The 20,320-nt window shown below is 41.3% G+C and overlaps 1 protein-coding gene and 1 long non-coding RNA gene across 5 annotated transcripts in view; one reads left to right on the top strand and one right to left on the bottom strand.

The window, feature by feature from the left end:
* The window catches only part of RAD54L2 (RAD54 like 2), a 93,639-nt gene that overhangs the window by 55,697 nt on the left and 17,622 nt on the right, over positions 1-20,320 (bottom strand). For 3 of the 4 annotated variants that reach the window (XM_073352534.1, XM_073352539.1, XM_073352536.1), the window contains exon 2: positions 2,109-2,312. In XM_073352534.1, the coding sequence (XP_073208635.1) occupies positions 2,109-2,256 (148 nt within the window). In that variant the 5' untranslated portion in view covers positions 2,257-2,312. Of the gene's footprint in view, positions 1-2,108; positions 2,313-2,751; positions 3,284-20,320 lie in introns of those variants that run through there. The other variant, XM_073352535.1, reaches the window with a different exon arrangement.
* On the top strand, positions 7,035-14,071 carry LOC140914518 (uncharacterized). Its single transcript, XR_012159886.1, has 3 exons — positions 7,035-7,169; positions 12,733-12,884; positions 12,984-14,071. It is a non-coding gene; the product is annotated as an uncharacterized lncRNA (long non-coding RNA).

Below are 20,320 nucleotides of genomic sequence, written 5' to 3'. Positions count from 1 at the left end.
GGAATTCAGCATAGGTCAAAAGTAGAAGGCAACAGACTAACATCTATCTTCCAGCACTACAGAAAAAATGCAAGTAAAATTATATTTTTCCCCTCACCAACAGCACCTTTTTTCAGCAATAAGGCCCTTTCTTGCCTTAGACACAAATATTCCCTGATTAAATGGGATGTTTGATGGGCTAACCATTACAGAGACAAGACGGGTGAGGCAATATCTTTTATTTTACACAGAGCTCTTCTGTGTAAGATTGAAAGCTTGTCTCTCTCACCAGCAGAAGTTTGTCCAATAAAAGATATTACCACCTCACCTACCTGGTTTCTCTAATATCCTGGGATTGACACAGTTACACCTACACTTCATATAACAATTACAGAGGCTATTGCATTCCTCCTCTATCCCTCATTTAGGATTCTACTCAGACAGTAACAAGCCCAATTTATAGGATGCTATCAGATTAAGTCAGGGTCCCATGCCCACCTACCTGGGTAACTGTCACATAGAGGACTAGACTCAGCAAATTTTCACTCGTCTTCATTTTTTTAACCGAATCATGGGATTTGCCCTATCTCCCAACCCCACATATGTAACAGGGGGTTCAGCCTACAGAACCCACTGATCCCCCCTGAAGGAGCTGTCCCTTAGCAGCCCACTGTTGGTGGAGCCTGTCTCAAGTAAGAATGCATAGTGTATTCACAACAAAGAGAGGGAAATTTCTCAAGATAATACTACGCTGCCCCCTCCCCACTTTCCAAAAGCTGGGCTCTCTGGGTTTTGGCACAAGCACCCCTACGCTCACAGAAGCAGAGAGGAGCACGAGTTCACATTTTTGGTCTCCTTATTTGCTTTACAGATAACACATGAGGTTGACAAAACAAATTATTTTGGAAGTCTACTTAGTTTTTCTCTATTTATGTTATGTACTTCTTCCATTTCCCTCAAACTAGACAATGAAAATAGGGTACTCAGTTTCAAGTCAATTTCACGCACCATCTTCACAATGCTGCAATTTAGGAGTTGCAAAACAGATGAAGAGGAATGTTTATTTTAAAAAAAACCCACACTTTTCCATTGGAATTTTAATAAATACGTTTTAAAATATATTGGTCTGAGGTTTATTTTTAAAAAACTTAAGTTATGGGGCAAAGTTGACCCAACTGTGTCCTTTTAATAGTGTTAGGCATTTCTTTAATAAGGATTCAAGAATATCAAAGTTCCTTACAAACCTGAATTAAGACTACAAATATGTACAGCAAAGTATCATAATGTTACAGATTAGAAAACTGAGATCTGGAAAGATTAAAGACAGGCTCAAGATCACACAGAATCAGCCACAGTGACACATCCATGAATATACTTTGAAGTCCTTATTTTCAGTCCCCTGCTCTAATCACAGGCCCCACTGCTGTAAGTTACACTTCTTCAACACAAAGTCAAACTAAAGCAGGAGTCCTATGACAGTTTCTCTTAGAGACTTAAAAATACAGAACTATATTAGATCAGAGCCAGAATCACTAGATGGACAGCATAGCTGTTCTATTATCTCATTCCACCAGTACTAAACGAAGATTTTCCAAACCCAGGTTTAAATACAGATATAACCAGAAGCCTTGGAGAACGGCATCTGAATGCCAATACTCACAACTGCATCTGTTACAGTACTCTAGGTTTCATTTCTTATCAGTAGTTCACCCTGAACAGCAAATTTTTGAAATATGATTAATCCATATCCTTTCTCAGAGGCAGAAAACAAGTGACTCTCTGTCAATATTAATAAGAGAACAGTACCACCCACAAACAAATGAAGCGGAATTCCAGCCACTGCAATCAGAAATAATCCCAGACATCCAGGAAGGGTGAAGACAGAACACCAAAGAGGGATTCATTCAATAGTTCAAACAGTATACATTTTTCTTTGGGAAACGTTTGACGCATGAACAGTCTCTACACTTGAAATGCTCAGCAAAACCCATAATGGAGGTTTGTTTTCTCCCCTCTCTATTGAGATTTCATTTCCATGGGGCTCCCCAAAGCCATACGTTGAGAATTAGCAGTTCCAGTGATTATGCATGGTAAAGTGTTTGTGTGTTCTCACAACCTCAATCACTCACCATTCTCATCGAGTAAGTCTTCCTCGTCATCCCCGTCATTGTCCTCCTCCATTGCCTCTTCATCTTCCTCCTCCTCCTCTTCCATATCCTCCTGCTCCAAGTCCGGGTCCAGGTCTGGATCACTCCCTGAGATTGACTCGTCCGACATGATTCCCAGTGGTGCTCCTTGTGCATTACCTGCTCATGGTCTATTGCAAGGCAGCCCTGCAGGAGTAGGAAGAAAAAATCCATTCAAGAAAAACTCAGTCATGCAGAATTTCAGATATAAAAGCCTTCCAAGTGCAACCCATGACAAGTTTGTGTGGTCCCATAACTACAGTTAATATTTATCATGGACATCAGAATCCTCTCAGAAGAGAGAATCATGGACACAATCGTTAAAGAGGAGATGAGGAAGGCAGTAACCCGCACCCAATCTATTCACAGATCTTGCATGAGTTATTGCCAGGGCTTGAAAAATTTAGCCAATACTCAAAAATTAAGCAAAGAAGCCATAGTGAAAGATGTCTGTGCTACCGTGACAGAACCTATGCACCAAGGCCAAAACCTGCAGAATGCAAATAAAACATGTGTGCACTGCTTATTGTGTACCGTTATTCCTCTTTATTAATTATTATTATTTTTAATTACTAATCTCTCTTACTTTTGTAAGCTTTCTTCCCCTTGCTGGCTTCACTCCACCTATTCTTTCCTACAGCAGTGGTAATGCTGTCTACTTTCTCTGTGGATTCCTCTTCTGTGTAGGTTTCCTTTTCCCCGTCCTTTTTTCTCTCCCTACAGTGTGTTCTCTACCTCTTCCTCTATATTTTCAGTCACTCTATACCACACAAAAAGAAAAGGAGTACTTGTGGCACCTTAGAGACTAACCAATTTATTTGAGCATAAGCTTTTGTGAGCTAATTTATATAATCAATTTGACCCTCTCCCTGCCACACACCCAAATCATACCCATCCACTTACATATAAGGTTTGAAAACCTGACTAGACACCCAGGGAATTAAATGTATTAGCCAAAGTATGATATGAAAGACCTCCACACTGTGCCCCTGATCTACCCCCAATGAACTTTTCACATGTGCTTCCTCCCGTGACCCAGAGTGAATAAATACGAAACAAAATTAGCTCTCAACTTCTAAAAGGAAGTCCTCACAACACAGGCAAAGTCATCTGTAGATAGCAGAAACACTATGCTCACCAGCAATGTACCAAGATGATGGAGGCTCAGAACTCTGGAACCAGAATCAGAGGCTCAACTGACATGTAACAACTAATCACTCAAGCCAGAACATCTTGCTTGTTATTCTTAGTACATGCAGGCCAGGAGAATCCTCTTGTGAATACTGGCATAACAAGCTGCTGCTAAAATATTCATATTTTATATAAAAAATTATGCAAACACCTAAAAAAATTCCAAGATACTACAATCCAAATGTACAACTATTAAAGACAAAGGTAACCTTTCAATTTGATTTCAGATGTTGCTGTGTGTCTGAAGCTTAGGTTCAAAATGCCAGCTGAAAAAGTCACTTCCAGGAAACAGAAAGTGGATTGAGATGATCATTTGACACCTCTTCATGGTCCAGCAATTCAGTTTCACATACAGACTTTATGTACCATGGGATTTTATACTGCAGCCTATTAATCTGAGTGCCTTCAACTTTTCACAGTGGTCTGTGTATCTTATAGGCAAAGACAACCTTCCCTTAATACAACACGAAGAAAGACTGTGACAAGGGCCCAGGATCCATTGGTTGAACCATCCCTTTTAAAGGAAGGCAAGGAGAAGAATAAAAGCTCAGGAGGGGATAACAATACATCAGCCCAAAAAAGACAGGTTACAGCTACTTCCTGTAGGGAATGGGACACGAATGCTGGGCTGTAGAGAAACTCTCACCTAGTCCCATCTCAGTTTGTCACAGTCGGAGCCTCTGTATAGAATGAGAAAGTAAACTGGAAATAAAGACCAAGGTGATCATGAAAGCACAGGTTTGTCAGCTCAGACCACCTATTGCCCCAGCATGGATTTCATGACAGATCTTTCTGTCTGGAAGTGTCTCAGCTGTGTTTCAAGGAGAACAGTGTCATATGACAGCTGTACAGGGTTAGGGAATCTTAGTATTGGATAGGGTGGGTGGAAAGCAAAGTGTCAAAGGAGAGAAAATGAAGATAATGGTAGATAACGAATCCATCCTTGGAAAAAAGCTCACGATGTGTTCAAACTTGACCCTTGAAAGATCACCATTCAACATAACCAGCATGACCCTACATGTGCCTTATCAAACCTTTTCCCTTTTCTTCATGCATTGCCAATCATCTGCTTTTTCCCCTAGCACCGATGCCACTGAAGATTTAAGCAGCAATGTATTTGGGAATTGAAATACACATTTTAAAAGGACATGAGTCTCTAAAACGCTTTTCCAAGCAGTTAAAATAGGCCTGTAGGCAAGCTTTCAATATCTACATAAACTTTTCATAAAATATGCAGAACTTTTATTTTCTGGTATATTATTTGTATTAACACAGTGCACTATAGGCTGGATATCCTGGAAGTTAAGAAACACCTCACAACCCTGTAAAATAAGGCCTGAAAAAATACAAATCTAACAGCTAAGTCTGTTAAAATTATTCCAGTTAAAGTAATCAGACCGAGACAAGAGTAACAGTGAGAATGCGTCGGCAAGACACGAAGGGAAAGCAAGAGAACAAAAGAAAATGAAATCAAGGTAAGACGATGGCTCAGGGGATTGGTATTGTGATACGGAGCCTTTCATCACTGGATTACAGGTTCAATTCTAGTCTTTGGTGGAAGCAACCAAAAGTTCTTACAGTTCAACAGCTGTTTAAGTGGACTAAACAGGATAGGTTGGTTGTTGGAGTCCAGCAGAAGGCAGATACAACACAAATCTCAGCTGACTTAAATGGACCCATGGCAATTCACTCCAGCTAAGGATCTGTCCACAGATCCCCAGACTCACTACTATTTGCTCCATGCTCTAGGATCAGTGTTTCTCTACGACTGGTCCATAGACTGATGCTCGTCCCCGAGACCTCCCTGGCACAGTTTAGGAAGGCAGCTAGCCAGTCCCTGGTATCAAAAAGCTTGAGAAACACTGCTCTAGATCACCCATAAATGACCACAGCAGCTACTGAGAAAAAAAAAGAGGGAGCAATGGAGGAAGCCTAAACCAGTCTACTGTAAAAAGTTTTTCTTGACAGTAAGTGCTGTGCTAAATTCTGATGTTTATTTCAGAGCAGCAATTTATTTGCACCTGTAGCAACAAAAAACATACCTTCCAACTGATGCACAGGTCTAAAAATATATTTCTATTTTGTTTTAGCTTAAATAGTCAGGTTGCTTTCAGACCTGTAATTGTGAAGCTGCTGGTGTTGCCTGTATAATTCACAGAAAAATTAGAACTGTGGTCTCCCTGGATTTTTTTTTTTTGGGGTGGGGGGTGGGGAGGAGAAGAGGATCACTTGGTGTATGTCTACATTGCAAGTGAAGATGTGATTGTATCATGTGTACGCACACCTCTAATAACTTTAGTCTAGCTTGCACGGGTCACAGCAGCAGTGTAGACATGATGGCATGGATTTCAGAACAGGCTATCAACCAGAGTATGTACTGGACTTGTTCTTTGCTAGCCTGTGTTGAAGTGCATGCCACCACATCTACACTGCTATTGTTACTCATGCTGGCTAGATTATAACTATTATGGGTATGCCCACCCATGCAATGGTCACACCTTCATTTGCCGTGCATCATAGAATCACAGAAATGCTGCGAAGAAAGGGATTTCAAGAGGTCACCTAGTCCATCCATGTGTGCTGAGGCAGGATCAAGCAAACCTAGACCATCCCTGATACCTTTGTCCAACCTGTTCTTAAAAACCTCCAGTGAAGCAGATCCACAATCTCCCTTGGAAGCCTATTCCAGAGTTTAACCACCCTTATAGCTAGAAAGTTTTTCCTAATATCTAACCTAAATTTCCTTTCCTGCAGATTAAGCCTATTAGATCTTTGTCCTACCTTCAGTAAACATGCAGAACAATTGATCACATCCTCTTTATAAAGGCCGTTTACATATGTAAAGGTTTATCAGGTTCTCATCCCGTTTTTGGTTTTTGGTTGTTTTTTTTTGAATCACAACTTATTAAGGTACTTTGAAATCAGTAGCAAGTGCATCTTAATCTAACAAACTATTCCGCAGTTTGCGTGATATGCAGGGGTAAAACAGAAGCTTTCTAAAGGATTCCAGTGTAATAAAAATATGATAAACTCTTCCGTTCATATTATCATGTAGACATCCCTCCTGCCCCACCTCCACCCAAGATCTTGGCAGCTCCCCTAATAATTTTCAATTGCATAAGCTCTGTTTCTCTGGAGAGCTCCTAGCTTGCCTGAAAAAACTGGGATACGCAACCTGAACACTGAACAGGCAGGTACGAATTACACAGACACCAGCCTACCTTTATTTCTCACACAGATATGACCCAGTTCCAAGCCTTCTTGAAAGGGAATTACATAACATATCCAGATTGCATTTGCCTCTATTGTTTTACAGCAGGGTTATTCCAACCTCTCACACACATTTAATCACTGCTGGCAGGGCACTTTGCAAGAGATAAACAGATCATCTTCAACTGACCAAAGTTACTATTCCTCTGGACTTTCCAGCTCTCCCACATTAAATCAATCAATCTGTGAACCTCCTAGCCCTAGAATGGAAAGAAACACAAGGAAAGATGGCATCCTGGTTGTATGCAGGGAGAACAGGAAGAGGGCCAACAGCACCAGCATATGTAAACAAGTCCTCTACATCACAGGATTATATAAAAAGCCTGTGATCCTGGACAAATTTCAAGAAATTGGGAGGCTGCTGAGTAAAGGGGGCAGGAGGCACTAGTAAGTGAGGAAATTCCAAAACATTCCATTTGCTCACACAATAAAGAGAGAGGAGCTTTCATGTTTACCACTGTTCAGAGAGTCAAAGCCTGCACCAACTGAATATCAAAATAATATCCAAGACACCCTCTATCAGGCACTATACCCACCCTTCAGGTAAGATAAAAGTAGTTTTTTAGGGGGGGTGGTCCGTTGTGGGGTTGGTTTGTTTTTTAAAGGTAGAATATTTTAAAGTGTAAACTTCTTAGGGTAATGAGTGTCTCTTACTGTGTGTTAGCACAAGAGAGGCCCAATCCTGGATTAGGGATTTAGGTGCTTCCAAAGCATGAATACGTGTTTAAAGATTAGATTTTTTTTTTTTTTAAATCTCAACCCTTTGTACACTAAGATCCATAATTCACTGTCCTTTCCAAGATTTTCTCCACACTCTTGAGAGCGAGAAACTCACTTTTTTCTTTTTTTAAATGAGAGCAGGGATTCTTAACTTGTCACTTGTCCTCAGGAGCTGGGCCTTTAAGTGAAGCAACAAATACCGTGACAGTCACTGAAACTGTATGCTGTGCACATCATCTCTCTGCAATTTCCATCACAGGACTCACTCACATGTGGTCCATGTCCAAACAACTTATTTAATGAAACAAACATGATACATTTAATGAAACATGGATAAAGAAAGGAGTACTTGTGGCACCTTAGAGACTAACCAATTTATTTGAGCATAAGCTTTCATGAGCTACAGCTCACTTCATCGGATGTATACTGTGGAAAATACAGGAGATGTTTTTATACACACAAATCATGAAAAAATGGGTGTTTATCACTACAAAAGGTTCTCTCTCCCCCCACTCCACTCTCCTGCTGGTAATAGCTTATGTAAAGTGATCACTCTCCTTACAATGTGTATGATAATCAAGGTGGGCCATTTCCAGCACAAATCCAGGGTTTAACAAGAACATCTGAGGAAGGGGGTGGGGGGGGTGGTTATGAAAACAAGGGGAAATAGGTTACCTTGCATAATGACTTAGCCACTCCCAGTCTCTATTCAAGCCTAAGTTAATTGTATCCAATGAAGAAAGGTTACAGCCTGAACTATAGAAGGAACCCTGGTGTTCTCTAAAACTCACTCTTTTTAGGGCAGGATCAAATCCCGTCCACCCAGTCAGAGGTGGGAAGGACTTCACTCCATAAGGGATAGCCAGAATACTAAAGCATCTGTGCTTCCCAGGGACTCTCCCTACCACATGCAGATCATGCAGGGGGGATTTGGATGTGGAGCCACAACTGCAGACATCTACCATCTAAATACTTGCAGAGGATGTAGGTTCAACCCTGCAGCCCTGAGGCAGCACTAGCAGTTGCAATGTAAAATGGGGAAAGAAGATTCCATTCCCTGATCTCACTTGAGCCAAGACCATTATTTGGATTTATGGAAGATTTGTCCCTTAATGCCTGTTTCGTAAGAGATTTTGACTTGGTTGTTGTAATGTCTGGCTATAAACAAAGTGTCAAGAACCCTGGGAAATTCTATAGCCCCAAATATTCCAAACTACCAGCGCATGCTGGGAAGGAAAATTATAGACTGGTATGATGCAATTTTGGAGCAAAGACATTTGTGTAAACAGAAATTAGGGTGAAAGAGGTAATTCCAATTAGAACTGAACAAATAATTTTTTGGTTCAGTGGTTGAACCAAAAAAATCTGGAAAAAATGTTTCATTTTTAATCAAAACTGATTTTTTCTTCAATTTCTTGTCCAAAAAAAAAAATTAATTCAGGTCGATCTGAATTTATGTTTTCTAAATGAGACAGCTCATTTCAAAACAAAATGTCAAAATGAACCATTTTGACTTAAAAAAAATTTCCCCCTTTTTTATTCAATTAAAACTATTTTCCAAATTCAACCCAAATTCATGAATAGTTTCAGTCATCCTGAAACTGAATATTTGGGCAAGCAAAAAAATTTCACTCAGCTCTAATTCCATGGCATTTCTGCAGAAATCGTTAAGTTTAATCTTTACTATATCACTAGTCAGTTATTGTAATCAGTTGAGCGTGGGGTGTGAGGGGATTATTTTGGGCATGAATATTCCAGTTTTGGCCTTCAGGCTGTAAAAAGACTTACATTTGGCACTATATAAATAAATAGCATCCAGTATCTAATGGCACATGCAAAACATACAAATAGATCATTAGAGAAGAAGTCATTCATTAAAAAAAAGGAGGACTTGTGGCACCTTAGAGACTAAAATTTATTTGAGCATACAGCTCACTTCATCGGATGCATACAGTGGAAAATACAGTGGGGAGATTTATATACACAGAGAACATGAATCAATGGGCGTTACCATACACACTGTAAGGAGAGTGTAAGACGGACCTTTTGTAGTGATAATCAAGGTGGGCCAGGTACAGCAGTTGACAAGAACGTCTGAGGAACAGCGTGGGGGGAGTGGGGAGGGAATAAACATGGAGAAATAGTTTTACTTTGTGTAATGACCCATCCACTACCAGTCTTTATTCAAGCCTAAGTTGTCATTCATTAAAGTTGCTCATGGGGAAAAAATATATTGGTAACGTCTGTATAATTTCAAAAGTGACAATGCAATGAACATTCTGCTGTTGAATTTAAAAACGCAATAAGTACAAAATGTCAGGACTAATGGTTTTATTTAATTCTCACAGTTTACCTTACACAATATATTAACATCACCACAAATTATATATAGTCAGTCATTATATGCTGTTGTGTAAAATAAAGACAAGTATTTGTTCAAAAAAGGCACAAGCGTGTTTTCAAACAGCATTCACCTAACAGGTAGTCTGTATTTCTAAATAAAGCAAATACATGAGTCAAAATGCTTTGACTCTATCACAAACCAATGAGATGTAACTTTTCTTTAGGAAAAATTAAAGTTGTAATATTGTATATAAAAATCCTGATTTAAATCAGATCCTTCTGCTGTACTCACAAATGGGATGGACTCAGTTTGCTGTATCAGACTACTATGAACCTAAAGCAACAGTTCTTCACCAGTGCCTTATGAATAACTGGTGGTGCACAGAGCACACGCTGGAGGTCTGTGAAGAGATGGTTGCTCACATGATGCTGGCTCTTCTTATTTCCACCTATTTAATTACATCAGAAGCAGCTAAGTACACATTAAAACCTAACCCATCATATTAATCACTATTAACTTTCTCTGGAAGTAATTGATATACTTGCTAATACAGCAAATGGGAAAAGAATGGGTCTGCATAATTACAAATGGGAGGGGAGGTTTCCACAACCGTCTCTCTGAAAATGTGGTCCACACTATGAAGAAGTTGGGCAGCCCCTATCCTTAGCATTGACATTGACAGTCCTTAGGTGAGACCCATCTGCCACCACATTCACAACCGGAAACAAGCTCTATGTTAAAAGGGCATCTATACACCAAAATGGTACATTGTTGGTTGAAGAAAACAGACTGTAATAGGCTGACAGTGTGTATGTGGAACACGCCACTCCGGAAGCAGGTGTTTATTCTGCTGAGAAATGGTTTACTGGTTTATGTTACTCACAAAGGGCTTGTCTACACTGGCAAGCTTTTTCAATGAAACCAATGTCGCCAAAGGGGTGGGGGGGGGGGAGAAAATCAACAAAAGCAAAGTTGCCAAAGCGTATATACATTTGCTCCCTCTGTCAACAGATCGTGTCCACCTTTGTCGACAGTGATAGCAATGGACTGTGGGTATGTATCCCACAGTGCCTGGCAACACCATCCGTCGCTTGGTGTTGTGGGAATGCGGAAACTGAGCGTGGCACATCCTGGGATGTGCAAAGTGTACCATCATGCACTGCTTTGTGTCCTGCCCCATTTTGCGCCACTTTTCCAACTGTCATTCTTTTGTAGTGCTCGCCAGCATCTGCAGTGAGAGAGGATGGATCCCACACTTCTCTCCTACGCGCTGTTAGCTGTCATGAGGACATCGCACATGGCAGCACAGTTACTCACAGAGTTACTCGCAAAGTTAGCAGAGGATGAATCGCAAGCACCTGAGTGTGATATGGATGGCAGCAACTTATCAGTGCTTTGTGGATTCACAGAGCAGCTGCATACAGTAGACCATCACTTTTGGGCTAGGGAAACAAACACTGATTGGTGGGATTGAATTGTCATGCAGGCATGGGATGACGACCAGTGGGTACAGAACTTTAGGATGCATAAAGCAACTGTCATGGAGCTACGTGCTGAGCTGTCCTCCGACCTGCGGCGCAAGGACACCAGATTGAGAGCTGTCCTTCTGGCAGAGAAGCATCTTGCAATCGCTGTGTGGAAGCTGGCAAATCCAGACTGCTACCGGGTCAGCTGCAAATCAATTTGGAGTAGGAAAGTCCACTGTTGGGGCGGTATTACTCCAAGTGTGCAGGGCAATAAATCGCATCCTGCTGCACAGGACCATGAGTCTGGGAAACGTGCATGAAATAGCGGATGGCTTTGCAGAGATAGGTTTCCCTAACTGCGGTGGGGCGATTGATGGCACACACATTCCAATTTTAGCCAGACCACCTTGCCTCTGAATACATCAGTAGGAAGGGATACTTCTCCATGGGGTTGCAGGTGTTTGTGGATCACCAGGGGCATTTCAAGGACATCACTGAAGGCTGGTCTGGAAAGGTGCATGACGCACGCATCTTCAGGAACAGTGGCCTGTACAAAAAGCTGCAGGCGGGGACTTTCTTTCCAGACCACAAGTTCACAGTGGGGGATGTGGAAATGCCCATAGTAATCCTGGGAGATCCGGCTTACCCCTTACAGCCCTGGCTCATGAAACCTTACACAGGGCACCTGGACAGCAGCAAGGAGCGTTTTAACAAAAGGCTGAGCAGGTGCCACATGGTAGTCGAATGTGCCTTTGGCCGTTTGAAAGCTAGCTGGAGGTGTTTAAATGGCAGGCTAGACCTTACCAAGGATAATATTCCCGTGGTCATAGCCGCATGCTGCACTTTGCATAATCTGTGCGAATCTAAGGGTGAAATGTTTGCTCAGGTGTGGTGCACTGAAGCAGAGCGCTTGGCTGCACAGTTTGAATAGCCATATGCTAGGGCTGTCAGAGAAGCCCTATCAGAGGGCTGCTACTAACATCAGAGAGGTTTCGAGGAACCACTTTGACAATGAGGGGCAGTAACATGTCTGCTTTGGAGTTGCTTCCCTATTGCATCCATGTACGATTTTGGGCCCCAAGACTCAAGCAACACAATGCTTTAGAAGCCTGTTCCCGAGAGTGAATTGATTGCTTTTGTAGAACACAGAATAAAAACGCTGTACCATTGAATACCTTAGCCTTTATTTATTGTAAAAAATGGTAAAACCTCACAACTGTGTCTAGCTCCAGCTATCATTGTGCAAGCTGTGAGAGGGGGTGGAGTGATGGGGAAACTAAGGAGTGAAGTGAAAAGCAATGTGTGGGCATAGAGGGGGGTGGGGTTGGCAAAGAATTGTGCATCCGCTGCAGGGGTGCTCAAACTCGGATCTGCTCAGTCTGCAGCTGTATCAAAAAGACTTGAGCATCTCTGTCTGATCCTCCATAATTTTTATCATCTGCTCTGTCACTTGCCTAACAAAAACAGCACTCTTTTCTGTCCTGCTTTTTGGGTTCCCAGCACTCTTTCTGTTCCCTGGTCTGTCTCTCATTGCACCGTAGAACCTCACAGAACATGTCTTCTTTGCTGCCCCTAGGTTTTTTTCTTATCTGCTGCAGCTGGTCCGTGGGGGTGCATGATGTCTGTGCTGAACAGAAGAGGGATTGCTGCGTTCCATTTTCCTAGTAGAAATCACTTTCTCTCTGAGACTCTAGGCAGGCACACAGCTCCACGAACACCCCAATCATGGTGAGTTTCGGGAGTGGGGGGCAAGGCAGTTGTGGGTACGGACAAAAGGTCACAGCTTGCAGGGAACTCATTCTAAAATTATCCCACACTTTTTCACAGGCGGCCAACCTGCTGGCTGAGATCTCGCTGCTGAGGGTGACCAGAGAAACCAGGGCTCAGCTGCTGAATGCTTGCGGCTTTCACCCCAGTCTATATGCAGCTCAGCTATGTGCCACTTTGGTCCCAGCTCCAGTGATTGTTAAATGGCATGGCACAGTTTCCTACAATGGGGGAACTAACAAGGCTACAATCCCTTGGAATCTGCAGCAGAGGATTAACAAGTACCTCCATCGACACCCTGCTTGACCATGCAGATTAGCTACACAGGGCTATGTCCAGCTCTCTGAAAACACTACCTGCCTCCCACTTTTTGATTCCCTACACAAGCCACAGCAATTTTCCCGGAGTCTCATCTGCTTCCTGCTCCCTGTTGAGCACTTCTGGAGTGGAGAAAAGTTCCTGGCTGCCTGCCCCACCTGGCGACCCTGCTGGGAGCATCACATCCTCTTCTAGCTCTACATCTTCATCCACAATTTCAACCTCCGGGTTACCCCCCTTTCAGCTGCATGCGAAGTATCCACGGGGCAATCAACGATGGAGGTGGGGTCACCACTGAGGATAGCATTCATCTCCTTAGAGAAGTGGCAGGTCTTAGGTGCACCACCGGAGCGATGGTTCGCCTCCCGCACCTTATGGGTACACCTGCCTCAGCTCCTTTATCTTCGCTCTGCACTGCTGCGTATCCCGATCATAGCCCTTTTTGCATACGCCTCGAGAAATTTACCCATGTGTCCCCCAATTCCTACGGGTCACTCACAGCTGCAACTGAACAGACTCCTCTCCCCATATAGTGATCAGATCAGCAGTCCAAGCAGGAGCGCGTTTGGTGCAATAGCCAGCCATGCTCACCTGGGAAGCTCCTCTGGGAAGCCAGCAAGCAGGAAATGAAATTTAAAATTCCCGGGGCTGCAAGGAGGAGGGGCAGGTTGGCTGCAGGGCAGAGGAGTTCAAACCGCTGACCAGAGCGGCAGCATGGAAATTGTGAGATACATTCTGGAGGCCAATAAAAAAAAATTTAAAAACTGTGATGTCTACACTGGCTGTTTGTCGACAATAAAGGGAAGGGAAAATACAAAAGTCTCTCACAGGAGTGGAAGATTTTTGTCGCCAAAACTAGGCTTTTTTTCCCCCCCCAAAAAAAGTGACCTTGCAGTGGGTACGCTATCGCTGTTTTGTCACCAAAAGCCAGTTTTTGGTGACAAAACTTGCAAGCGTAGACAAGCCCACAGGCAGGTGGCTCACTACCCCATGCAAAGTGGGAACGGCTCACTACAAGAATCCAGGATGTTGTTAAGCAGTCCTGAAATAGGTGCCATTGGAACAGCTAAGCCCAGGAAGAAGTTTTGAGTTGAACCTTATGTTGCTTTATTGTAAAGTTCTGCCTATAGAAAAGGAAACCACAGGAATGGGATGATTTGAGGCTATAATCAATTTGAATTTGGGAATGCATTTGAATTTGGGAATGGAACTTATGCTCACATTCACCCACTATTCTGAGGAAGGAAGGCAAACTCCCACCAGACACTGTTGAAAAGAATCTGGTCTCATCCCCAATCAGTTATAAGTTGCAAGGGTTCTCACTGCTGTTGGCCAACATGATTTGTAGGGAGCAGAGGCTAGAGAAAAAACAACATGCCATATTTTGAAGAAATTCAGGACCCAGCCCCTTATTATCTTTAGGTACATGGACCATTCAAAAAGACAGCATGACACCAAACCAGCCTAAAACTGGCTCTTGCCTGGAGAGGTGAAAACAATAAGAATGTGTAAGAGGGGGTGGGGGAAAGAAAAGGAGGACAGCTAATCCTTCCGTACTAATGTGACAGTGCTGGAACGGAGAGTTTGACAATCAGCATTACATAAGGCCCAGTTCCCACTGTGATTCTGAACAAAAAGAGCTAACGTAAGTCAACGGCAGCATCTGCAGATCATTACACAACACAGGCAGCAGCAGAAGCCTGCTCATCAATCAACTGCTGCATGCCACATAGAAACTTTTGGTGGCAGGGTGTGTACTTTCCCCCGTATGGCCCCCCATTTCATAAGGGACAGAGCCACACTACTCCAAGCAATGTTGATATTTTGTAACTTTTTTTAAAAAAATCCTCTTCTTCATAAGGTATTATAAGTACTGAAATGCTGTTTATTTGTGAATGGAACCAACACAAAGGTGCTGATATATGTTTGCTCTAAACAATGTTGTGTATTTTTTAAATATGATTTCAATTTTAGGCATGTTAAATTGGACATTAGAATAATTTAAAATGTAGGAGCTTATTTGTATTAAATTCTTCTGCAAGTCCTTCCTACCCTATTATTCTCACCAGGGCCATCTCTACATGCTCCCAAACCTAAACTGTGGCCTAGTGTGCCATTTTATAGTGCATCGGACTGTGAGCTCTTTGGACCAGAAACCATGGGGCCACGCTATCAATCCAGAGTAATTCCACTGACATTTTTCTGCATGGACACCACTGCAACTCAACAAAATCTGATCCCTTGCCTTATTTACTTTTTAGAATTGCCATGTATATTTTTGGCTCTTGAAATTTTGTCCTTTTAAATACAGTTCATAAGAAAAAAGCGTTAACCCTTTTCTTTGTGAGTACCAATCTCACCCAACCACTGGCAATAGGTGGACTAATTCTAACCAATAGTGGAGGACTACAGAATTAAAAAAGATTCTCCTGGGAGTTTAGGTTGTATGCATGGAAGGATGGCTTGGAATTGATTACTTGCAAGCTATGTAAAACAGAGCCAGTGCTAGGAGCACACTCCCCATGAGCCCTAAAGGCATGAGGTAGTCTCAGGAGAAAGTCACCTTTGAGCAGTAAAGAATTACAAAATTAATCTGTGGCACCAGCAGTTGGGATTTGCTGGCATTGTTGCTCATCTCTTTGGCACAAGTGTCTCACAAAGAGAAGAGAAAAGTGCTGCCCGTAGACAATGTTTTCCCCTTTTTGTTATGGGGAAAATGCATCTTTTCTTAACCCTGGAATACCTGGTTAATTCGTCCAGAGCATTCATCATTCCCACACCCATCTCTTTTTACCACTCAGCTAGACAGACCGGATTACTGGTGATTGATTGTCACTTCCTTTCACTCATCTTTGTGCCTAACAAGGGCCAGTCATATGGCACAGAGTCATTGATAAATCATGACCAAGTTGTGGTTATTCGGTCCCTTGGGACATGTTTCTGCATTTCACTATCCAGAATGTTAAGGGGGGGGGGGGTTCTGTTTTTGATGCTGCACCTTTCCACCTCCTCAGCATTGACTAAAAACTAGTTCTTCTTGGTTTCAAAATTTTGAAGAAAAAAAATCAAAATTCCTTCTGTTTCTGGCTAAAGGAAATAAAGAAATGAGGGAATTAACAAAAAACTCCCCCTGCCACCATCTATGACTTGGCAAAGGAAACTTCTGCTCAGGCAAGAAATAGACTTCTTGGTAAGAAACGCACATGACCTTGGGTAGTTGGTCACCATCTGACCAGTTTTGAAAGAAGAAAAACCATCTCTGTCATCTTCACATTATGAGCTTTCATTTACTGTGTGGCACCTCCAAACTGGTTCAGTTGTGCCCAACGATCAGACACACAAGAATTCCCCAGTGATTAAAAATTATTTTGACTAAGTTCCACTCTAAGTTAAAAAGCCATTTAAGGATTAAAAACCTTTAGAAACAAGAACTTCATGCAGAATCATTCACTCCCTAAGGAATTCTGCTTCCTGTGACCTTTCCATGATAGCACATGCCTCTCAGGAAGGTTAGTTCAGCTGGTTCCCAACACATGTAGTTACAGCCTGATGGCTGGTCCCTGACGTTTTTCCCACCTTTAAAAGATGAAATAAGAGAATCCACCACCAAGATCCTCCACCACCAAGCATACACACAAAGACTAAACACATATCTGTTCTCTTAACATCCATGTCTTTACTGAAGCTTTGCTCACAGGTAAAGCGATGTGGGGACGGATAGATCAGTGGTTTGAGCATTGGCCTGCTAAACCCAGGGTTGTGAGTTCAATCCTTGAGGGGGCCATTTGGGATCTGGGGCAAAAATTGGGGATTGGTCCTGCTTTGAGCAGGGGGTTGGACTAGATGACCTCCTGAGGTCCCTTCCAACCCTGGTATTCTATGATGAGACTGATGTAGCTTCCAACATTTTTCTACCCTTAAAAATGAAAGTGCCATCTACCAAGGTGAGGCTTCCTTTTCCCAAGCTCTGAATCTTCCTGACTCGAGAAACACACTTACATTTTTGTCAAGCTTACAAATGAAAGATCCAGCTCACTTCTGCTTATCCTACACTATATACCAGATCTAAAACATTTCTTTAGAGAATCACATGCATACCACAGAAAATACGTAACAGAAACTAAGTTATAGTACCTCTCACAATGTCCCTTTAAAAATGTCAATATTGACTCTGCACACTTGAGTTCTACTTTCAGGCAGAGTTTTAAAAACAGTACAATCCAAGTTGATCAGTAGACTGACACATATTAATATATTGAAACTATTTTAGGGGGCACCACAGAATTTTCTTAGATTCCATGGCCAAAAGGGACCACTATGGTCAACTAGTCTGGCCTCCTGTATAATAAAGGCCATAGAACATCCCCCCAAATAATTCCTAGAGCATACCTGGGGCCATTATCTATAGGAGCATCAGGTCCATCTGCAGATAGCTGCTTAAAATCTTTAACAGAGAAAATATCAGTATATGCTGATTTCCATACACTTTAGGGTAGGGTGGATTTTATTTAAATCAAATTGATTTAATCATGATTTAAACCACTAATCAGGAAGACTCTATTTAATTATGGTTTTCTACATAAAAGGGCATTCTTGTTGGTTGCTATAACCTTAATATCTATTCTTCACAACTCAGAGATAGATGTAGATTTCATTTTTAGAAGGTACACACTATACATTTTTAAACAGTGATTTAGTTTGAAAACTTTTCAGAATAGTTTTACAGCTATATCAGAAAATGAATGATTGATTGGTTATTTCATTTACCAAAGGTAATTGAAGCAGATATTTATGAAGTCATCGGGAGGTTGAACTATCTCCAATTCAACCGGTTAATCATTAATATTTGGAGGATTTTCTTGCCATTCTGTATTAGGAGGACACCATCACCAGACAGATATTTAACTAAAACAACAACGTTAAGTATTCTGAATTTTTTTCTTCAACAGCGAACATAATATTTTAACAAAACAAGGATATGTCCCTCGCGTCTCACATTTATCTCCAGACTTCTTCTCCTTATCCAGATCTATTCCACCCCCAACAATCTTCTATTCATTGAACTTTTTGAAAGTTTGCACTTTTAGAGAGAGGTAAGGGATTGACTCTGTGTACATAAATTTGCAGAGGGACAATAGGGTTGAGATCTGTTATTTCTCACATCTATATTTTATTTATTTATTTAAAAACATTTTTTGCTGTTAAGAAGCATGTTCCCTCTGGAGACACAAATCACAGTTTGAGAACTGCAAAACTAAGCATCTCTGATGGTATCTTCCAGACTAAGCACTGAGTCCCATTGGGTAGATAGAAAGATTAACCCAAATAATCTATACAGAAGCCTGCGGAACCCCATAAAATTGGGTCCCTAATCCATGAACTATTGGAACTCATTTACAAAACTTTTCTTGAACATAACATGAATATATGGTCTCATACTATAGAATTAGAATTTATAATCCCTATTCCATGAGGAGATATCTTTGAGCTATAATGTATCTTAATTAAAACCATCTTTAGATGGATTTCTTTTATTCAAATCGGATTTTTTTGATAAAATGCTTTTTGAGGGAAAAAAACCTGATTTTTTTTATTTTATTTTTAAATCACGGATTTTTATCCACCCCGCTTTAGGGATTTTATATGTTACTGCAGCAGATCATAATGAGTTTTATTTTCATATCAGACATAATCCAAATTTTAACTCCTAAGATTCAGAAGCAGAAAAACTCATTTTAGAAGACCACCGCACTATGCTCTTCCAAGCCACTAACTTGGTGCAGGAAGAACAGGTGGAAGAAGAACTATGCAGTAGTATGGAAGAATAGATTATAAGTGATCTTCAGTCAACAGCTTTCAAGGGACAACTTGTTTTGTTTTAAGTCCATTTAGTGTTTGTGAAAGGTGCTGACAGCCCTAGAGAGTTCTCTTTATCCCCAAAGTATAAAATGAGCAGTAGCTATACAAACTTTCCCACAATACCTCTCTATGTGCCATAATCCTAAACTAGAGCGATCACACATAGTAAGAAAGTATCCCAACACACAGACTCCGACATCTGCTAAAACAAAGGTCAGGGCGGAATTTCCTGTGCCTATCCCCCTCTGCCATGAATTATTAATAACTGGACTGAGATTGCCAAGTTATTCACCCAGTCCACCTAACATTCATCTAACTCTATGAACTTTTGGTCATTGTTCACCTGGACTGAATTCAGAGATTTTAATAATAACCATAACTTTTCTTTTCATGGGAGCTCATGTATGCTTAACAGCACTCTTCTCTATAAGTAACACTACATTCTATTTCATCCACAGTTTTCTGAGGAAAAAAAAATCAAGGTTTTCTAATGCATATTGTCTGTCTCTCTCTCACATCATAAAAGCAGATTTAAAAATAAGAATATTTCCTACAAGTAGCAGAGACAAACGTCGCCATATCTCATTCTACTCAGATGAGCAGTTTCCTGCCCACCTTTTCTTGGACATAATTTTCAAACTAAGCATTCTTGATAGACTTATTAAATCTGGTTACTATACAGAAATAAAACTGATACCACCTGTATCGCTTTTAAGAAGAAATAATCTAAGTAATAAACAAAACAGCACAACAAGTAGGGATAAAATATCAACAGGAAATAGAAATCTAAAAGGCAGAGAATCTCTCTTATATCAGTTTCACAAAATACAAAGGATTAGGATTTATGCTATTATTTATAGTCAAACCTAAAAACCCCAGCTGAGAGGGAGTTTCTATTTTGCTTGATGTTGTCCACACACAGAGTAAGACATAGCCCCTACCACAAAGGGTTTCCTACCTAAATAGTCCGCTAATGGTTTAGTAGTAATAAAATCATTCTAACAGTGAGCCAGAATGGTTCTATAGGAGCCAGTTGCCAAGTTATAGTGTTGTGCTCTGCCATGTAGGGAACCCAGTTTGGAATTCTAGTTCTGGTCTCTCCTTACCTTTGCCAGCAAAGGTACCTTGCTCAGGTCTTGGGAGAAGAGGGGGTTTCTCATGCTGTTCTACAAGTGCTTCCTTTGATAGTTAAGGAATGAAACTGATGGCTTACAAAGAAA

The sequence above is a fragment of the Lepidochelys kempii genome, chromosome 7 (assembly GCF_965140265.1).
Source record: "Lepidochelys kempii isolate rLepKem1 chromosome 7, rLepKem1.hap2, whole genome shotgun sequence".
Lineage (NCBI taxonomy): Eukaryota > Metazoa > Chordata > Testudines > Cheloniidae > Lepidochelys > Lepidochelys kempii.
The sequence above is the reverse complement of the archived record's forward strand: the minus strand, read 5'-3'. Positions and strand labels throughout refer to the sequence as shown.